General features: G+C 38.1%; 1 protein-coding gene across 9 annotated transcripts in view; it reads left to right on the top strand.

Annotated features, from left to right (window-relative positions):
- The window catches only part of CADPS2 (calcium dependent secretion activator 2), a 568,074-nt gene that overhangs the window by 461,941 nt on the left and 83,343 nt on the right, over nucleotides 1-22,790 (top strand). For all 9 annotated transcript variants that reach the window (XM_019031559.4, XM_019031557.4, XM_055347443.2 and 6 more), the window contains 2 exons: nucleotides 7,954-8,057; nucleotides 16,717-16,873. In XM_019031559.4, the coding sequence (XP_018887104.3) occupies nucleotides 7,954-8,057; nucleotides 16,717-16,873 (261 nt within the window). The remainder of the gene's footprint in view (nucleotides 1-7,953; nucleotides 8,058-16,716; nucleotides 16,874-22,790) is intronic.

The following is a 22,790-nucleotide window of genomic DNA, read 5'->3' as shown; positions in this document are numbered from 1 at the left end:
TAAATACCTATCGGGAGGCTATACCATCCTGGATTAATTATTTTCATTTATATATAGGATTGCCCAAATGTGGACACTATCCTATCTGGCAGTCAGTTCAGATTCTGCAGAAAAAGTCACCTTTTACCTGAAATGAGGTTTATATAAAAGTATAGCTTGATTTCAGGGAAAGGAAGAAATAATCAAAGTTTACGTAGGTCACCTTTGTTTTTTAACTTTGTTTTTCATAACTACTGGTAGTTCTCGAAGTGCATTCCCTACACCAGCATCATGAGCATCACCTGGCAACTTGTTAGAAATGCAAATTCTTGGGACTCATCCAAGACCTACTGAATCAGAAACTCGGAATGATGCCAAGCAATTTGTGTTTTAGCAAGTCCTCCAGGTGATTCTGATGCATGCTTAAGCCAAGAAATGGAGATCTATACTGAAGGTACTCCATTCATTGATGAAAGCAGTACATAGTCCAACACTTGTGGAACCATAATATCATTTGGGTTTCAGTCAGATAAACCAGGAGAGAGTCAATGATTCCTCATTTTCTTTCATTAGTTGGCAGTGCCACATCTTAGCGATGTCACAGATAGTGGAGCAATTATAGGCCAGTTGACCCTAAAGAACTGAAAAAGTAAGTTGGCTTTTGGGAACCACCTCACCCCCAGATTTTGAGGCAGTCTTCTTACAAAGTTGTATACTATCTCCTTTAGGGTACTGAGTCCAAAAGTTCCTTAGGTGCACCTAGCCACAAGTTCTAAAAACTGGCGGACAGATGGCAGGGACAGGAATGGGTTGTTTTTTTTAATGGGCAAGGAAGTACCTAATTTCCCACTCTCTTATCTTGGAATAAGAAAGCCTATAAGTATTGAGATGTGGCCAGGATTGACCTCCTGGAGCCTACTTGCCCTAGACTTTGGCACCATGTAACTTACCACAGGTTGCTATGGCCAGAGCTGGAGGAAGGGTCAGAAAAATCTAGATAAAAATTTAGACTTTCCAACTGAGTCATCAGTCTGTACTATGCAAAGAGGGAGGATGTTGATATCAGAGTTAAGATTCAAATTAGAGTAGACTGGGGATCCAGTAGAAATTCCCTGGCTAGCTAAGGTGGACTAAAGGGACCTATGGTTTATTTATTTATTTTTATTTTTATTTATTTGAGACGGAGTCTCACTCTGTCACCCAGACTGGGGTGCAGTGGCACGATCTCGGCTCACTGCAACCTCTTTCTCCTGGGTTCAAGCAATTCTCCTGCCTCAGCCTCCCAAGTAGCTGGGATTACAGGCGTGTGCCACCATGCCAGGCTAATTTTTTTTTTTTTAATAGAGACGGGGTTTCACCCTGTTGGCCAGGCTGGCCTCGAACTCCTAATATCAAGTGATCCACCCACCTCAGCTTCCCAAAGTGCTGGGATTACAGGCATGAGCCACCGTGCCTGGCCAGGGGATTATGGTTTATAAATGAACAGAAGGCATCTAACATTGATGAGTTACCTAAGATAGAGTATTTTCTGATCTCTGTAATTAGAACAGTTTGTTTATGTGCCCAAAACATTGTGTATATGTGTGTGAGAGTGTGTAATGTAATGTTGCTTTATATTTCTGCAGGCGGAACAGCTAGGGGATCAATCACTATCTCCTTTAGCGGGGAGAGGGAAAAGGAAGGATCCATTCCACCATTTCTTCAGCTGGGCCTAATGGTAGATAAGTTTTGCCAGCAAGCAGTCCACAAGAGTAGGCTGACAGTCCTTGTTACTGGCTGACATTTGGGGTTCCACGTAGAAGAAATTAGATGCTGTGCCTTTGGCCGTAATGTCCTTGTTCTTTACAAGCTCTCAAGGTAAAGCCTCGCTGTTTGGGCCTCACTTCAGAGAGTGCCCCAGGTGACTGCTTTCTTGTGCTCATATCCCTGCTATTGCCAAACTATAGTCCTTCCTTTCCCTTGTTTCACTAGATAGTGGAGATTTTCCCATTTTCTCCCTTTTTCCACACCTCTTTTCTGATTTTCTGAAGTCATCCCTATAGTCCCTTATTAAGATTTTTGTGTTTCTCACCTCAGCCATCTCCTGAACGTCAGGACTTTTTCATTATCCATCTGATATATAGTCATTAGCTGGAGAGGGAAGAAGCAGAGGAGTGAGTGAATGCTTTTCTCTGAATGGGAGGGGGAAGAGGTGAAAGACTTCCACTTTGGACTGTTGCTAGCTTTCTAAACTCGAACACATACCCACCACAATAATTTCATTCTGAAAAACTCCATATGATATACACAGCAATTTAAAGCCTTCTTATTGATGCATCTTTGATCCTATTTCTTGCAAGCTAATAACCCTGTTCTTACATACTGCTTACATTTAATTCACTCTCTTTACAGACTTTATAACAGATCTTCTTTATGTTGACCAGAAATGGATTATAGGTTGCCGTATTCTACCTTATAATCTGGTTAGAAAGAGATATATGTAAATTCTTTGAAGGCAGAAATAATATCTTTTTAATCATTGTATCCCCTCAGTGGCTAGCGAAGTACCTTACATGGAATAAAATGTTTGTTGAATCAAATTCAGGGCCACGGAATCTGAGGAGTTTAAAAATCAAAGAAGAAATGAATGCATATGCAGGAATTATTTTTTCATGCTCCCTAGCTGATCATCATGGCCTGGATGCAAAGGAGGGAAGAAGATAGGGCAGTATTGGAATGGAATTATTTCCATAGTCCTTCAATCTAACACCATCTTCAACACTATTTATTGTTTAGCTGCAAGTACAGATACAATCAGCTCATTAAATTTAAGATCATGGTGAGTGGAGGTGAGGACATTTAAAATCTCTCATCAAAATTAATTTGTGACAATTGTTACATAATATATACATAAATCATCATGTAGGGTTATTAGCAAATACTTTTTCATCAATTAAAAAAATTTTAAAGTTAAGGTCAAAGCATGACAAATTACTACATATCATATATGGATAAAAAGGAAGGTATCTCACTGGTCTTCTTCCCACATCCTGGTATAAGCTTCACCATGAGCATCACTGTGCATCCATCACAGGGACTTTGACAGGGAATAGCAGCAAGGGAGGCAGCCCAGTCCAGTGTGCCAGGAGATATGCCCCTTTCTAAGCCATGGAGTAGAATGAAACCCTACCAAAGCAAACAGTCGAGCTGTCTTTTTACATCTTTCCATCCTCCCTCCCCTTCCCCAGTAGGATCTCTTCTTAAATGTATGGAGGTATAATTAAAAATGAATTGTTTCAATGAGCCAAGGAGTGTTACAGAAAACCAAAAGTGTTCCAGAGCAAAGAAGAATCATAGCCAAGAACAATGCATTGAAATTCATCAAGCAACTTTGCTACTTTTGGCATGTTTGTTTTAAATGTCACTGTTTGAAATGTATTACAACAATCAGCAATTTGGTGTGAAGCTTGAGGGATGTAGAGCCATCTGTAATGCTTTGGAAATGTTACAAAATGAGTGAAAAAAACATTTTAAGGAAGAATTCTCAAATATTCCCAATGTTCGGCTTTTTAATGGAGCTATTGATAAGCTTGTTATCTAATAGAATTATGACTGTAGAATGCATTAAACTTCTTGGCCTTAGCCAAATGGGTGAAACCAGAGACGGGATACACAGAGTACTTGATAAAAATGCTATCTATTTAAAGTATTAGAGTGGCTATTATGTTCAAGTACAAAGTTTTGATCCTCAATAAATTTAATCTAGAAAGAATAAATGTTTTAGAATGTTTTTAAATTTCACTAGAACACAGGGTACTCTCAGAGTTTGTACTTAAGATAGTGTCACATGTAATAGCTGATTTTGAAAGATTCACATATAATAAGTTCTGAGGTTGGTTCTGTGATTCTTTTCTATTATTCCATACTTGTGGCTAAAGATGTGGAGTGGGGGCATTTGTGTGTGATTTTTATTCAGAAAGTTGAAAATGAAAAAATTGTAGTAATTCAAGTCATTGTAATATTATTTCTGTCTGTATGACATCAGAGGTAAGATTTTAATGTCATCTCAGCCAGCAACAAACTGTATAACCTCAGACACCTTCAACCTCTCCAAGACTCTGGAAATGGAGGATCATGATTATCTAATTTGCAGAATGCTTCTGAGGATTCAGAAGAGTATGCAGGATTTATTTTTCCTATATACTTAAGTGATTTAAAGTAAGTTAAATATTCTAAACTGAAACAATATTGTGCATTGTAAAATGTGCAAACATGCAGAGTTAGGCAAAGATTCAAATAGTGCTAGTCCCTAGCACTGAAGTATGTAGGAGAAATAAATTTCTAATCTTTGATACATAAATAAATTTTATTTCCTTTCTCTTTATGAAAAACATGTTATACACATATATGAGTCCATTGAAATAATATAATGCAATATATAAGTGCAATATTTATGGGAGGCATAGATTGCCTCAGCTAGAAGGAATTTTAGAAATTATCTGGTTCAGTGTTTCTTAGCATCTGTTTGGTTTATAGACAACTTTGAGAATCTGATGAAAGATACGGTCTTTCTCCCCCACCCCAAAAATGCCTCTACATACAAAAATTAGTACATAGTTTAAGGGGTTCAAGAACCCTCTGACTCCCAAACTTAATACTCTTCATCTAAAAATGGAGAAATTAAGAAAGATAAGTGATATGCTCTTGAGGCTTAAAAGTTATTTTGAAGACATTTTCTGACAAAGTTTTTGTTTCTGAAGAAAGCTTTTTCTTTAAGAATTTCAGAACTAAACATTTGTCAGTTATTTGAGAAGTGTTCTCAGACTACAGCTGCGTTTTATCGTGAGCATGCTCTCTTATCCACCCTTGATGTATTAGATACAGATGAGCTCTTTGGAATCGCATGCAAAATTAAAAATTTGGGGGTATTGATTGAATTTTTTAACATTCTTTTCCTCCCATAATTATTCTGCTGCATTCTCAGTAAACATTCATTAAATACCTGCCATGGTCCAAAGCCTGCACAAGATAACTATATGAATGAGACTCAGTTACTGACTTTGATCTAGTACAGTTTAGCAACAGACTCATGAGCCTGTAATAGGGGAGCTCAGAGAGACGAGCAACTCATTCAGACCCAGAACTCTGAGAAGGTCCAATTTTAAGGTAGCATTAAAGTAGAATCTTGAAGCAGAGTAGCAGTTTGTCAGGCAAAGATTCAGATAGCCTAACTCTGCATGTTTGTAGATTTTACAATGCACAATTTTTTTTAGTTTAGAATATTTAACTTATTTTAAATCACACTTATGTGGCAATGTAATTAGTGCTAAAATATATGGGATGGTCCATTGAAGACCCATTGCCTAACTTTATCAACCATACATCATCATTCTCTGAGCCATGAGGTCTCCAAACCTCAGAGTCATACTCCTCTCTGGCCTGCAAATTCTAGCCACTCAACAATGGCTCACAAATTCTTCCTTTGGAGTGTCTGTGCATCTTTCCCTTCTTTTCTATTCCTACTATCATCTTTCCATAGTTCACTATTCTACTAAACCAGACCCTCAGGATCCATATCACACACTTTCACCAATCCTTGTTGGACGCAACCACCAAATACATTTTCCTAAAATTAATTTATTCTGAGGCCCTGCTAAGAAACATTTGCCCCAAGTTATTCATAGGATATAGTCATCTAGTCTACTTATTATCTTACTTAAAGTCTCCCATAATCACCCATCATTCTTAGCACATTCTTTCTCCAGCCAGGCAAGTACGAGAGCCCACGTGTTCAAGTCTCACCTTCACTGCTTTTTAGCTGTTGCATTTATCTTTTTGAGCATGTTTCCTTATCTGTGAGCTACATGAATAAAAAAAAAAGCCGTTAGGAAAATGTGTGTGCTAACACATGGGAAGTGCCCTGGCTTGTGCCTGACACATAATTGGCTCTCAAGAAAATGTAACTTTTTTTTTTTTTTTTTTTTTGAGATGGAGTCTCCCTCTGTCACCCAGGCTGGAGCGCAGTGGTGCGATCTTGGCTCACTGCAACCTCTGCCTCCCGGGTTCAAGCGATTCTCCTGCCTCAGCCTCCTGAGTAGCTGAGATTACAGGTGCCCACCACCGGGCCCAGCTAATTTTTGTATTTTTAGTAGAGATGGGGTTTCACCATGTTGGCCAGGCTGGTTTCGAACTCCTGACCTCAGGTGATCTGCCCACCTGAAACTGTAACATTTCTAATGGTTGTTATTACCACCTTCCTCCAAAATGCACCTCATCTGTGTCATACAGTATTTCTTCTCTAAAAATTCTTCCTCCTCTTCCCCAGGTCATTTGTTATTTCTAAGACCATGCTTCAGGCTTACCTTCCCCCGATGTCTCCCCTAGACCTGCTTTCAGCAGTCCTCCCTCACATTTCCTGCATCACCAATAGGTTTGCCTCATGTTGCTTCCAAACTTTTCCTAGGGGCCTTCTCTTCCTGACAAAATTAGAACAGCTAGAGCGGCCCCCAAATTAAGTAGGTTGTCATGCAAAGTCATGAGCCTCCTTGACTTCATGCTTCTTTGAGGATGTTGAAATGTTCATGAAACAGATGAAACATTTGATCATTCATGTCTATGGATCTTTTCAGTAGAGATTTTCTGGTTCTGAGTTGAGATTGGAAGTGTGTCTCATACTGCCTTCTACTTCCTACAGCCAACAACATTGTAGGCACACTTGACTATTTGGTGTTTCACACTGATTTTTCAAAAGAATTACTGTAATTTTTGAACCTTGTCACAGAGGAGCAATGGCTTTCCATTCTGTAGGGGAATATAGTAGGAAGTGTATATGGCTTGAGGGTTGAGGGATGTGAACCCCACATCAGTACATTGCACTGTGTCTGAGCTACAGTGAGTATATAATGAATATTTAATGAATGAGCACCGATCATAAGCAGTGTTTCCCTGCATCATTGTACATCCTTTGGAATACGTTAGAACAGAGCAAATGAAAGTGTCTCCTCCAAATTTAAGGCTGAGGTTTTAGGAAGAAGTAAATCAAGGGAAAACTATTGCAGGAAAAAAAATGTCCTTTAAGTTCCCCAGAAGAATCTCTTTTACTGAAAATTAGATTTTCTTTCCTCACAACCTCCTTGCTGAGCAAAGAGAAAGAGCCTATGAATCCCCGACAACATTTATCTTTAATGTCCTTATTGGGAACTGATCTTTACATTGTTTTGAAACAGTTTCATTACACAGGGCCTCTTTAATTTCCACCAGCTTGTTGAATCTTAGAAAATAACTACTTTGCCTTCTCTGTAGCAGAATTTCAGGTAACTGCACTTAATCTTATTGTGGTCTCTCCTTTTTATACCAGTTCGGCTTACTGCAGAAAGAACCTTCAGCTTCAAAGAACACTTCTGCCTTCCTCCCCCACAACCCCCTCAGTTGGAAAGTTGGGGTGGGATGGTGGCTGGGAAATAGGGAGGAAATCAGTCAATTGCTAGCTGTCAGAGTTGTTTTAGGTGACTTTGTACTTCTTGAATTTAAGATCAACATGAACTATAGACATTTCAGGCTGGGAATTTAAATAGCAACAAAAAAGCATGGGTTTTGCTAATGCCAGGAATGACTCATGTGGTGAGAATGGTATTGTACTGATAATACAATACAGAGAGAAAGAAAAGACTGTGGTATCTGCTCTCTTTGTGTCGCTGACCTTGAGGAGAATTATAACTTGTGTGTTGCAGAAGTTGAGCATCTAATGTGCTGATGCACCTGTTCTTATATATTAAATGGCAAAACACTTGCAGTTCCCTGTCATTGCTTTGTGGGTGAAATATTTCCTGCAATCTGGTGAACTGTTTTTTTTTTGTCTAAATAATGTATTCATTTGTATTTCTTGTATTTCTTACTTCTCATTCTATTTCAACATTCTAGTCTCATCATTACATCTTCAAATATGTTTGGCTTTTTATTTTCAAGGTAACATGATTATGATTTTTTTTCATATAGAGACCATGAACCAGGCATCTCCTGCTAGAAAGCTGGAAGAGATTCTTCATCTGGCAGAGCTCTGCATAGAAGTCTTACAGCAGAATGAAGAGCATCATGCAGAGGTGATGACCTGTTTTCACTGTAGTATAAAGCTATATGTAAGGCTTCATCATGGTTGTGGCTACACTGAATAAGTGGCCTGCCCATAGTCTTGATACATATCTGAACGTTTAATGAATAAGCACCAACGATAAGCAGTGTTTCACTGCATCACTGTACATCCCATTGCACATTCACACATGAGAACATATGTGAATTTTCTAAAAACATAACTCCTATATATTACAAAGCAATTGTGTGTGTGTATAATTTCATGTTTATTCCTGACAACAAACACTGATGGGATCTGTGCCATGAGAAATTAGCTCATCAGTTATTGAAGAAGGGGGAAAGTTAATGACCACAAGAGGGCTTGCAATGACCCTAAGGCAACTTTCAGAGCTATTGTGCAAGAAGATATTTTTATTTCCCAAACCAAGGGGTAATTTCCACTGGGCTTTTCTTTTTTTTTTTTTTTTTTGGTTCTGTATTTGTTGTCTCATTGGTAATAGCAAGACTGCAGTAACAAAGGAAAGAAATCTCACTCTGTTTCTCTCATAATTCCATAAATAGTTTGCCTGCCTTTCATTGAGGGCAGTTAGTTAACATTGAGTGCATTTAGTTAACAGCAAGGGCTACAGAAAAGTCCTATAATTAATCAACCTGCATTGCCTTCAGTCCAAATGTGTAACAGGTAAGAGGCAAACACAGAACACAAACCCGTCTTACAATGCTGCATCACGTGCTTTTCCCCCTATGCCATGATTGCTTTGGTTTAGAAATGTAAGTTAACGTGGAAGGGGGAAATTTGTGACACACTATAAAACAAAACTTTAGTAGAAAACAATCATAAGCGTATGGTTGATAACTCTAGGCTTTCACTCTCAACATCGAACTTTTCACTTTTTTGAATTAAGTTTTAATCAAACCTGTATTGTTTATAATTTTTTAAAGTTCTAATTACATGTTAACATTCACTAAAGATCTGGAGTGGCTTTTCACCAAGCAAACTGCTCATTCTGAGACTTAAAATTCTCACTCTTTCTAATAGCCATGAGTTTGTTAACAAAAATGAAAGAGTTTTCTGACTTTGAGTTGGGTGGGGAGAATGTGTAGCATTAAATAAATATAATAAATGTCAGTGCCCTGACAGTGCTTTTATTCTTGAGGAAGCACATGAAATGAGCAAGAATAAAAATGACCAAATACATACGAGTTTACAGAATTTTTGTATTTAATGAAGCCTAGTTCTAAAAAATCTAAGAAACTACAGGAACTACATTTTAAGCCAATTCATAGAAAAGAGTACTCATGAATCCTTACTATAGGTAACTAAGATTTATTGTATCTGGTTATAAATATGATATCTGGTTATAAATATGATCATTCAAAACATCTGCTTTTAGCTCACACTGTGGAATCTAGTTTTTAGCTTGCATCTGTCATGTGTGAACTTGTTATGGATATTTTATTTTAAACTGAAGAAACAGCTGCTTCAATAATTTGAAATGAATTCCCAGGAGGTTCTTTTCTAGGCTGGTAACACAGCTATGTTACAATGAAAGTGATTATGTGATAAAATATATGTATGTTTTGTCTTTGTCTTTTGTTAAAAGGCATTATTGTCAGTGTGTTAGGATTTTTGAATTAAAAAATCTATTAATAATTGGATATTCAATTGCAGTATATATTTCAGCAAAACAGGTATATCTTTTATTCTCAAACATTTTACAAAAACTAAAAATTAAATGTTAATTATACTTCTTGCAATCACTAAAATGCTTGTCAAAGTATAATGTATCCAAACACTATTAAAATGTATATCTTATTTACTAATCCACAAAATACAGTTGACTTTATTAAATAGAGATAATCATTATTCATAAATATCACTATATGAGATACTGAAATATAGGACTATTATGATGACCTTTTTTAAAGATGTTTTGTAACACTATGGCAATTGTTCTACTCTGCAATGCTTCCAAATTCTTGGAAACCCTCAGGGAAGAGAGGTGAGTAAAATGATTTCCACTATTTTATTAGCATAGGATACCTCTTTTATGTGAATTTAAAATACAATCTACTCTGATTGTAGTCCATTTTAAAGCCAATTAGTCCTTTCTTTGAAATTACAGAATGTCTGTTTTTCTTTGAATGTGCTAATTTTTGTTATATTGTTTTGTTTATGTATATTATTAATAATTGCTTGCATAGTTACTGATGGCCGTCTAAGTAAAACATGACTGAAGGGATGTTGATATTTGGTTTGTGTCTTTGGTTGTTTTTTGTCCTTTAAAAAACAAAACGAAACAGAAAATCTCACATTTTCTCTGAACAATATTGGGGAGTGAATTGGTCTGATTCCAGACTGACTTCCAGAGTGAATTGGTGGACTGCATTCTGCACTGATACTTATTTTGCTGGATGTTCAAGCTAGAGTTCCTTTGCTCCATGAAAGAGCACCTGGCTCAGCTCCCTTGGTGGAGGTTAATGTATCTGCCTCAAAGAGACCTTCAAGTGGCTCGCATGTCAGCTCCTTTTATTTTCATTCTCCCTCTCTCCACAGTGGCAGTTTACTTTACAGGGCTAAGAGGTTGTTTCTATCCTTCAACAATTTCTCAGTTAAGCAGGTTTCATGTCCTTCAGATGTTTGACAGTAACTTACCAGGCAGTTTTCCCTTCTCTTTGAAGGCCTCTCAACCTCTCTTCTCAGGCTTTTCTGCAGAATTCCTGTGTTTTCTCCTTAGAAAGATAGTTTAAGTTCCTTTCCAGAAAATCTTTAAGGCTGTCTCCACATTTCAGTGACCAGACCATCTCTGACCAGATATTTTAGGCAAACTGATCTGACAACTCTACATCTAAAAGCCACTTGCTTTGACAGAGCTAGGAGGTGTCAGATGCCTGCTGAAAAAGCCATAGTCCCTCACCAGTATGCCCCCCTCCACACACACCATTTTGCTGATAAGAAAACAGACCCAGGAAAGTTGAGCAACTCACCACAGGTGCACAGCTAGTGAGTGATTGGGTGAAGACTCAGGCCAGGCTCCAGACCTGGACATTTTCCAATAAACCACATTGCTGTTTTGCAATTTAAGTAGAATTGCAGGAGTGATTGTCCTGCCTTAGTTCTGCTGACAGATTTGAACCACAGCATCACAACAGGGATGTAGATGCATAGCGTGGTGATCACAATGCAAACCTGGTGATGTCCCTTTCCATTCTGTCATTCTCTTCCTTCCTTGTACTCTGGTATATATCCAAGGACTCTGCCTAAGGGGGATGGATGGAGTGCGGAGAATATCAGTAGAAGGGCTGAGAGGGAGGGATCATGAAAAATATGAGCACGACTCAAGTCGTTACTTGGTTGCTTATTATTACAGCAAAATACTGACTTAAGATCCTTAAAATATTTTAAATACGATGTCATCCACCAAATCCATTCCACCTTGGGCAAGAAGGTTGTTTGGCAGTAATTTGGTATTTGCAATGCAGACAGCTCTCAGTTCACTGCAAATGGTTGATTCATTTGCTGGGCTGCTTCAACAAGAGCCTGGACAGTGAGAGTTCAGTGTGAACACACGTATTTGTGCATATGTGCATTCCCCTAAACATCAGTATCTGAACCAAATTCTGCTTCTGGTTGGATTCTAATGTAAAGAGAAAGTGTATTTGATTTTTTTAATTTATTTTTGTTTGTGTGTACCCTTATTCCTCTCCAACTGGCATGCATGCCTAAGGAATATACTAAGGTGTGGTTATACAAAAGAATTAACCATGAACAAAATCGATTTCCTGTCGACTAACTAGATTACAATAGTCTCAGCAGTTGAAATGACCTCAATTACACATTGTTATCTGGATAGTCAGTGAGATAAATCTTTTTTAGGATGGGTTCAAATTTAAAGTTATATTAGCCTCTGGACCAACAAATGTCCGTCATCTTGGAAGAGGATGACCATCAAGTAGCTTGTATACAGCTCAGGTATAGAAGTAGAATTCCCATTTCAGCAGTGACTGTCAAAACCAATTGCATGAGCATGAATGCTCTACCAAAAATGTTTGTTCATTATTTACTGATTTATAATATATATGAATGAGGATAATACTTTACATTCTCATGTTTTGGAGCATTTTCAGCTCATCATCTCAACTTGGTTATTGCTATATCTATGTTTATGAACCTGATTATCAGTGAATCACGGAAGCTGTAAAAAACTTATGATTAGTTAGACAATAGGTGTCACCTGTTCATTCGTCTGTCCCTCAAGAGAACTTAAATATTTTTAGAATATGGCCCTCAGAATCATGTCGCTGTGTATGTGAGTATGTGTGTATGTGTGTGGCAGGGGCAGGGGATACTACAGACACCGGATTGTCTCCAGAACCTTTAGGATTATCAACAAAGTACAGAACTGCAAACTAATCTTGTCTTGGGGAATAAATAGGCACAAAATGTATTTCAAAGTCAGACTCACTATTTTTGCTCATTTAGGCAGCCATCCTCCTTTTTTGTTTTAAGTTATAAATTTTTATTATATTTTGAGGGCAAAAGTAATAAGGCCAGGTGCGGTGGCTCACACCTGTAATCCCAGCACTTTGGGAGGCTGAGACGGGTGGATTACCTGAAGTCAGGAGTTCAAGGTCAGCCTGGCGAACATGGCGAAACCCCATCTCTACTAAAAATACAAAATTAGCTGGGCATGGTGGTGGGCACCTGTAATCCCAGATACTTGGGAGGCTGAGGCATTAGAATCACTTGAACCTGGGAGGCAGAGGTTGCAGTGAGCTGAGATTGTGCCACTGCACTCCAGCCTGGGCGACAGAGCAAGAGTCCCCCTCAAAAAAAAAAAGTAATCAAAGGACTCAGGTTTTAATAAAAAGTAGAAAAGATATAAAGAAATCAGGCCATAAATCAAAAGATACTAACAGTGGTCTGATCTGCTGATGGTAGATGGATGGATGGATGGATGGATGGAGAGAGAGAGAGATGATAGGCAGTGTGCTATATGCCTCCCTTAAGAAGACACTATATGTGTAAGAACTTGGTCTCTAGGCTCCAGCTGGCTTAGATTCAATCATTGCTTTGTTATCTACCAACTGTATGACTTTGGGCAAGTTATTTAATCTCTGTTTGCTAACCTATAAAGTAAGGATAATTGTACAATCTACCTGAAATAATTGTTTGGGGGATTAAGTAAGATGATGTTTATAAAACCTTTAGAACAGTACTTGGCACATAAACACCATTTAATTTGTGTTGGACATTATTTTTAAAACACATAAACTCACATAAGATTTATATGAATTTCAACACATGTTTGTAATTACTGATTGCGGTAGTCAACACATATTTGTAATTACTGATTGCAGTAGTCAATTATTACATTTGCACAGCAATAAACTTTTATATTTATTTGATTTTCACAGCAACACTGGGAGAGGTTAGGGCAAGTATTGTTATTGCCTATTTGCAGATAAATAAATGAGAATCCACCCAGTGAACTGATTTGACCATTATCACTCAAGTATCATCACTAAGCTCAAAAGCTCAGTACTCTGCTTCTAGGTTCAGGGTTCATTTTTACCTGCCACTGTTGTAAACTATATTTACTACAAAAAAAAAAAAAGGCTTTCCAAGTATTGTCAGCTTGCCGAATATTTGTATTGCTTATTTGTATTATTAATCCTGTATAAGTTTTTTTTGTTTTTGTTTTTGTTTTTTTAAGACAGTGTCTCGCTCTGTCACCCAGGCTGGAGTGCAGTGGCGCGATCTTGGCTTACTGCAACCTTCACCTCCCGGGTTCAAGCGATTCTCCTATCTCAGCCTCCTGAGTAGCTGGGGTTACAGGTGCACACCACCACCCCCAGCTAATTTTTGTATTTTTAGTAGAGACGGGGTTTTCCCATGTTGGCCAGGCTGGTCTCGAGCTCCTGACCTCAGGTAATCTGCCCTCCTCTGCCTCCCAAAGTGCTGGGATTACACTTGTGAACCACCGCACCCTGCCAGTAGTAAGTTTTTTAAGCTGAAGGACTTAAAATCAAGGTTTGTTTTATATTTCCCTCTTAAGCAAATTAAACATTGCCTTCTGCCTCTGCCATCTCATTTACACTAATTAGTAGCTTAGCATTAAAGCCAAAAGAACTTTAACCCAGATAATCATGACTTCTGTTTAGTACCCTGTAGATGGATGCATTTCTGAGGGAGGTTTTCTCCTCCCTGGTGGAGACCTTGATGCTGTTGAACCTCAGCCACCCCACAGGAAGTAATACCCTAGGGAGGGAATTATACAGCCCCTCATCTTCCTACCAACCCAGGGTGGGATGGCAAGAAAGAGAAGGGGACAGGTTGTAGACAAGACCCTGTATTCTCAAGCTAACTGCAACTGTTGCTTTCATTTTTCAAAGACAGTGATTGCTTAAAGCGTTCTTTAGCCATCATTAGGAGAAGAGGCATTCGTCACAGATTGGCTTACATTCATTAAGAATAGCATCATCAGGAGTACAACTTGAGATATAAATATATACTTCTGCAAAACAATGAAATTTTCCAGTTGATGGCAAAATCTTGCCAACCTGAAGCTGTTTTGAAAAAAAAAAAGTGTGGCCGGGCGCGGTGGCTCACGCCTGTAGTCCCAGCACTTTGGGAGGCCGAGGCGGGCGGATCACGAGGTCAGGAGATCGAGACCATCCTGGCTAGCACAGTGAAACCCCGTCTCTACTAAAAAATACAAAAAATTAGCCGGGCGTGGTGGCGGGCGCCTGTAGTCCCAGCTACGCGGGAGGCTGAGGCAGGAGAATGGCGTGAACCCGGGAGGCGGAGCTTGCAGTGAGCCGAGATCGCGCCACTGCACTCCAGCCTGGGCGACAGAGCGAGACTCCGTCTCAAAAAAAAAAAAAAAAAAAAAGTGTATTCAATTTTATTTCGTTCCTCATCCTGGCTCTGTCTTCCAAGTTAACTTTAAGAAGACCTTTAGGAATTTTTCTCAGAGTCCTGAAACAACCTGAACTAACATGACTGTTATTTTCTTAATTTTAACCTTTTGCAAAGATATTGGCTGTGAACTGGAAGTGAGATTTTGAAAATGTCTCTTTGCAGGACTGCATTTTTCTGTGCTGCTCTACTCAGAGTTGAGAATCTCAGGTTCTTCTTTTGTCACCACTATAGCTACAAAAGATAGGCGCAAGATCTGTGTAATGAAATCATGTATACTTTTTTGTGTGTTTTTACGTTATGTCATATACCCATTTTATCACATGTTTAACCAAAAAATATTCAAAGGTAATATATGCAAAAAAACAGTATGTTCAATTTTCATCATGCATACCATTCCCAACCAGTTTTCACATTCATATATTGGTCACAGCATTGAGCCAGGCATTAAAATGTCCCCAACTCTCAAATCTATTATTTTATACTACGCTGTTCTTCCTTAAGTCAGCCTTTACCATCTGCTAATTAATTACATGGCAATCTTTTTAGTTACTGATTATTATTTTATATCTATTATTTTAAGGCCATATTTACTATAAATGTGAAACATGAAATTTTTATAAACATGGAAAGTTCTTAAGAAAATAGTGTGTCAAAATTTTGCAATCCCCTTTTTTGTGGTTTGTATTTTCCTGTTATAATCCAATTCATATTTGAAGCCAGGTGCTATGGCTTACGCCAGTAATCTCAGCACTCTGAGAGGTCAAGGCCGGCAGATCACTTGAGGCCAGGAGTTGGAGACCAGCCTGGCCAACATAGCAAAACCCCGTTTCTCCTAAAAATACAAAAACATTAGCTGGGCATGGTGGCATACATCTGTGGTCCCAGCTACTTGGGTGGCTGAGGGATGAGAATTGCTTGAAGCTGGGAGGCAGAGGTCACAGTGAGCTGAGATCAACCCACTGCACTCCAGCCCAAGTGACAGAGTGAGGCCCTGTCTCAAAAAAATAAATGAAATGATGACTGGCTGCTGAATGGAGAATGGATGTGAGCAAACACTTTTCATAAAGAGCAATTTGCAATGTGTGAAGACTCTAAAATGCATACCCATTAATCCAGTAATTATTAGAAGTTTTTCCTAAGGAAATAATCAGTGCTATATTCAAAGATATTTATGTAAAAATATTCACTACGCTATCATTGAGAATAGCAAAAAATTGAAAACAGCCATTTTAATAGGGTAATTGGTAAAAAAAAAAAAAAACAAACAGTATATCCTTATAGTAGAAGATTATGCTATTATATTAAAAGTGAAATCACAGGAAAATCTTATAAAGTGTAATACCAAATGTTTTAATGTTTCCATTCACAGAAAAAAAAGAAATATTGGAAGTAAATACACCAAAAAATTCAGAATAGATATGTTTAAATTATGAGATACAAATAATTTTTCTTTTTTGTTTTATATATGTTCTAAATGTTGTAAACTAATCATGTATTTCTTTTATAAAGGAATAAATGTCCTTGTACATTTTAATTCTATTTTCTATTTCATTCATCAGTGCCAAATGTATGATTTTAATGTGTACCTATAAAATTTTTCTCAGGTTAAAAACTATTATATTTTGTTTATCATACCTGTTTGTGAAACTAAGACATGGTATAAAATATTTTCAACTGGCACAGTACTTGTGCATGTTTCTAAAAAGTAATCTACTTTTCTCCTTTATGTTTTTATCCTTTTGTAGGCATTTGCCTGGTGGCCTGATTTATTGGCTGAACATGCAGAGAAATTTTGGGCTTTATTTACAGTGGATATGGACACTGCACTAGAGGCTCAACCGCAAGACTCCTGGGATAGTTTTCCTCTTTTCCAACTGCTTAATAATTTCCTCCGAAATGACAGTGAGCATTTGCGTTTTCTTTCATATGTGAAATGGGGAGGGGTGGGAGAATGTTGAATGTGAATGTATTTTTACTTTGCCCTCGCACCGGCCTGACAAGAGTTCGCATGGGTAACATTTAGGTTTGCTCAGCCTGCCCGATTATGTCAGGCCAGAGACTAAGGGAGCCCGGGGAGACTCCCACACTCCAGTGGGCTCTGAAGGTCCTCTCATTTGCATCCTCCTACCTTCACTGAAGTCTGATAACCTAGGCACCCTTCTTTATGAACTTTATTGTACCTTATGAATCTGAAAATCTTCAAAGGCTGGCATTTCTAAAGTGCTTGAGAACATTTACATCTCTGAAAGACCTTAATAATTCATTATTGTAGAAATCATGTTATGTTAAGGCTCCTGCTTAAGTCCATTGCGGTAATATTGCTGGCCTGAGAGTTGGTTCATTTGTATAGATGATAGGCAGATATTGCTGTGTGGTATGACTTGCTCATTCAACATTTAGAAATTAAGGAGAATGTAAAAGCTCTCTATTGATACTTTTATTCTCAATTTAATAATAAATTTTACAGTCATTCTGGTAGATGGTCTTCTAGCAAACAAAACAAACTGTTTGTTATCAAGATTTTAACATACGGATTCCTAGGCCTTTCCTGTGATGCTTTTTTAAGTTTCATTTAGTCTCAAGTTTGGTTACCACTGACAACTTTTGTTTCAGCACTTGAAGTGACCATGGAGTCACTAATTCCCTACTGAATAAAATTCTTGTCATGATGCACCAAGGTGGACTCTGCCTCCTCCTAACCTCTGGTTCTGACCCATTCTCTTTGATCAATGCAACAGTTGTCTTCTGTCATGTATTTTCTTCTGCTACTCTTTATTCCTATATAAAACAACTCTGTCTTACGATAGGGTTTTCGTGCCCATTGCCATTCTCATCACCTTACCCTGAATAGACCTCACTCCATTTCTCAGTGTTCTTCTGGAGTGTGGTGCTCAGAAGAACACAGTGCTCACCATGTGACCTGAATAACCCAGACCCAAATGAGAGGTGCTTTCCTTCCTTCCTCCCTGTCTTCCTGCAGCCCAAGTCTGCTCTGACTCTCCAAGGAACTTCTTCACACTGTTAATACATTTGGAACTTTTTTTTATTATACTTTATTTAGAACGTTTTATATGTTAAAACTGCACGTGTTTTTGCTGCTCTCATCCCAGAAGGCCACTGCTATATCGTTCTGGTTGTAAACCTAAACTCATGTTTTTGTAGTTGTCTTTGTTTAAAGAAAAATCTTTATTGGTTTTGTTCATGGCTCTAGTCTAGTCTTTCTTAACTTCCTTTGGTTGTTCACCTCTTTGAGTCTGTGATAAAACTGGTGGGGGGGCGGGAATCACATAGACATGAAATCGTTTGTAATATTGTACTTTCCATGGACATCCTAAATTTAGGGCACCAGGTTAAAAACCTCTGTTCTAGTAAGAGAGGCATCATGTTAGAGTAATTAACAACATGAGCTTTGGTGCTAGACAGATTCACGTCTCTCTGTCACTTACTACTTGACCTTTGACAATAGCTTAACCTCTCCAAACTCTAGGTGCTATATCTATAAAAGAAGGAAAATAATAGCACCAACAGTGTCATTGTCAATGAGCATTAAATAAGATGATAACTCACATATAACACGATAAATACTGTAGATTTTGTTAGTCTTATTCATTCTCCTATCCAATTTCATTTCCAAAGATGCTATTATAAGCTTACAATTCCTACCTTAGATTCAACCATAAGGCCTGCTCTCAGTGGTTGTTAATAAAACCACATGCAATTATCCATATGCGAATCATTCATTCTGCAAATTATCCTAAGCCGGTTTTTTGTTTTGTTTTGTTTGAGACAGAGCTTCTTCCATCGCCCAGGCTGGAGTGCAGTGACACTCCCAGTGGCCTCCCAAGTTCAAGCGATTCTCATGCCTCAGCCTCCCAAGTAGCTGGGATTACAGGCGTGCACCACCACGCCCAGCTAATTTTTATATTTTTGGTAGAGACGGGGTTCCACCATGTTCATCAGACTGGTCTCAAAATCCTGACCTAAAGTGATCCACCCGTCTCAGCCTCCCAAAGTGCTGGGATTACACGTGTGAGCCACTGCACCTGGCCCTCAGCCAATTTTTAAGTTCCAATTTGGTTCCTTCCTGCCAGCTAGCCAACGTGGAATGACTGTCTTTCTTTCCCAATCTTCTGTCATCATTCATTTTCTGCTATGAAATTACAGTCAGGTTTTTAATATTATCTTAAGACAAATGTATAACAGTAAACCTGCTGCCAAAAATAAGTATATATATTAGGCATTAAGTCCCCTAAATGAGAATAAGTAAGGTATTTTTGTTTTGTTTTGTTTTTGAGACTTTTGTTTGTTTGTTTTGTTTTGTTTTGTTTTGAGATGCAGTCTCACTCTGTTGCCCAGGCTGGAGTGCAATGACGTGATCTCGGCTCACTGCAAGCTCCGCCTCCACAGGCGCCCGCCACCGCACCCCTGGCTAATTTTTTTGTATTTTTAGTAGAGACTGGGTTTCACCGTGCTAGCCAGGGATGGTCTCGATCTCCTGACCTCGTGATCCTCCCACCTCGGCCTCCCAAAGTGCTGGGATTACAGGCATGAGCCACCGCGCTCGGCCATATGTAAGATATTTTTTAACACTGTTTTCTCTATTTGAATGAAAACTGAAGAATCAAACATACTTAGATGTATTTTGGGGGTTATTTTAAAATGAGGCATTATTCATCGGAGAAATGCAAATCAAAACCACAATGAGATACCATCTCACACCAGTTAGAATAGTAATCATTAAAAAGTCAAGAAACAACAGGTGCCGGAGAGGATGTGGAGAAATAGGAACACCTTTCCACTGTTGGTGGGACTGTAAACTAGTTCAACCATTGTGGAAGTCAGTGTGGTGGTTCCTCAGGGACCTAGAACTAGAAATACTATTTGACCCAGCAATCGCATTACTGGGTATATACCCAAAGAATTAGAAATCATGCTGCTGTAAAGACACATGCACACGTATGTTTATTGCGGCACTATTCACAATAGCAAAGACTTGGAACCAACCCAAATGTCCAACAGTGATAGACTGGATTAAGAAAATGTGGCCCATATACACCATGGAATACTATGCAGCCTTAAAAAATGATGAGTTCATGTCCTTTGTAGGGACATGGATGAAGCTGGAAACCATCATTCTCAGCAAACTGTTGCAAGGACAAAAAACCAAACACCGCATGTTCTCACTCATAGGTGGGAATTGAACGAGAACACATGAACACAGGAAGGGGAACATCACACACTGGGGCCTGTTGTGGGGTGGGGAGAGGGGGGAGGGATAGCATTAGGAGATATACCTGATGTTAAATGATGAGTTAATGGGTGCAGCACGCCAGCATGGCACATGTATACATATGTTACTAACCTGCACATGGTGCACATGTACCCTAAAACTTTAAGTATAATAAAAAAAACGAGGCATTATTAATGTTCACCATCAAGCAGTTAGGTAAGATGATGAATATTTTAACTTATTCAAAATATTGTAATTTATTTTATAGAGAAAACAAAATATGTTGTGGATTTCTTGGAAGTTTTGTTGGAGAACTTCTACTACAATGAATTAATATTTTTTGATGATATTCCATTCATCTACAATGGAATATTCATTCATCTACAATGAATGGAATTACTTATCTACAATGAATGGAATATCATTAATTCCAGTGAATTAATATTTTTTCATATTTATTTTTAAGAAGAGGTTTTTCAATGCAAGTGTAAATTTGTGGGGTAATAAAACTACATAATTTTCATAATTATAACTATAAAGTAATTTTCAATCATATTTACAAATATTTAATTCACATATTAAATATGTTTTATATTTCTCTCCTGATTTAACTATTTCTATACATTGACTACATATCATCTTGTGTTATTTTGTTGTACCGTACTCCGTCAAAACAGAGAAGCATTTAGTACTCATCTCTTTTGAGCACTCAGTTTTGAGGGTAAGTCTAGATCTTGGCTTTTATTTTATGGTGATTTGCAGATTTTAGAAAACCTCAATTATTTCTGAGAAAAACAACTCCTCCATGTAGAGAGGTAAACAGAAAAGTTCCCCAGTGTCATACTTTCCTTTTGGTACTGAGAGTGTGGTGTGATCTGGGGAACTGAAATAAAATGCAGTGACTTTTACCCCAAACTCACAAGTTTCCATCCAAAATCAATACCACTGAGTAGCTGATAAAACATCATTCTTCCAGCTATTAATATCACCCTTGGTGATACTGAAGACCATTGTTAATAATTGTGTGTTTGTTTTATTACATTCCTTAGATACTGAGTTATTTGGTGAATTCAATTCAAATGTTTAATGTCAACCTGCAGCTGCCCCCAAATTGTCCTTTTGGAAAACTATGGGAAAATATTGAACTTCTATTCTGTTAGTACCCCTTGAAAGAAAAAGAAATTCTTACATTGCGGCCATGGCATTGCAGTTTTTACCATGTTGACCCAATTAGAGTTATTGTCTAAATTCGAAATAATTACAACTTTAACTAGCCAAAGGTAATAGGACAGAGAGCTCTGAATGTCCAATATTAGGAAGGGAATTAATTTGTTGAAAAACAGTGCTTGCTTACATTGGCATCAGTCTGTGTGTGTGTGCGTTACACAAAATAGGCTGCTAATTATATTTAGATTTTTAAACAGTTTGTGATTTATTACTAGTAATGTTGCATATTTATGTTTGCTTTCCCAAAATTTAAAATTACTAAGACCTCTCAAACTAATGGAGACATTAGTTAGAATTTGTACTTAATTAGTGGCTTGAAAACTTTATAGCTGAGTTGGGGGGTGGTTCATGAATAATTCAGTCGTCCTAATTGGTTTCTTATCTTCCTTAGATTAAAATTTGTATGCTTCGATGTTTAAAAATAGTTTTTTATCTTTTGGAGTATGGAAGGGATCTTAAACAAAACTCTTCATTTTCTAGCTGTGGAAACCTAATGCCTAGAGGCAGGAACTTGGGCGGTGGGCTTGACCGCAGGGAGTTAAGGACAGAGATGAGTCAGAGCCTGAGTACTGGGTCTCCAGTTCAGTCTCATTTCACTGTATAAAAAGCAGATTCTGTGGGCATTTATAAAATAATATAATCTTTTTAAGGAAGACAAGAGAGTCCTTGAACTTTTATTTTTTAATGAGGAAATATTTATAAGGGCATTGTGTTGGGGGGGCAGAGGAAAGGAGTTGGTTAAAGAGTACAGAAAGGATCAGATAAAGGTATGTGTGGTTTCAGCATGTATGTTAGGAACCATCTGTGACAAGACTTCTAGAGACTGAAGTAATTAGTGAGGGAAGGTTCAAGACAGCAAATTCGGTTTCTATTTTAAGGAGAAAAAAATAAAAAACATCTGTCTGGGGTGTGTGCCTTTCCTTACAGTTAGCCATGATTAGAGAAAGTCATAGCTTGGAGAACCCTTGGAGATGAAATGTGGAGAACCCTTGGAGATGAAATGCGGTTTTCCTCAAGGGAAGAGCACCAGCTGCACCACAATTTTAGCAACTGTCCCCAATGTCCCACCCCTCACAGACTCACTCACTGACTCCCAGAGCAAGACTGATGATGAAAACAAAGTCAGCCTCCATTTCTGGCCAAAAAAGACCAAGCTCTCACTTTGCTCTCTATCCTGCCTTCATCTACCCCAATCTACTCCCCTACTAAATAGGTAATTTAATGGGCAATCAGTTTAAATGGTATCTAAGGAAATAATTTTGAAAGAGAGATGTATTCAAATTGAGGGAAGATAAATGTTTTCATAATGAAGTAATTGGCACGATGGTTCAATGATACTGAGTGACTATAAAGCTAGTACAA

This window comes from Gorilla gorilla, chromosome 6, assembly GCF_029281585.2.
Source record: "Gorilla gorilla gorilla isolate KB3781 chromosome 6, NHGRI_mGorGor1-v2.1_pri, whole genome shotgun sequence".
NCBI classification, from domain to species: domain Eukaryota; kingdom Metazoa; phylum Chordata; class Mammalia; order Primates; family Hominidae; genus Gorilla; species Gorilla gorilla.
This window is presented reverse-complemented; position numbering and strand designations above follow the sequence as displayed.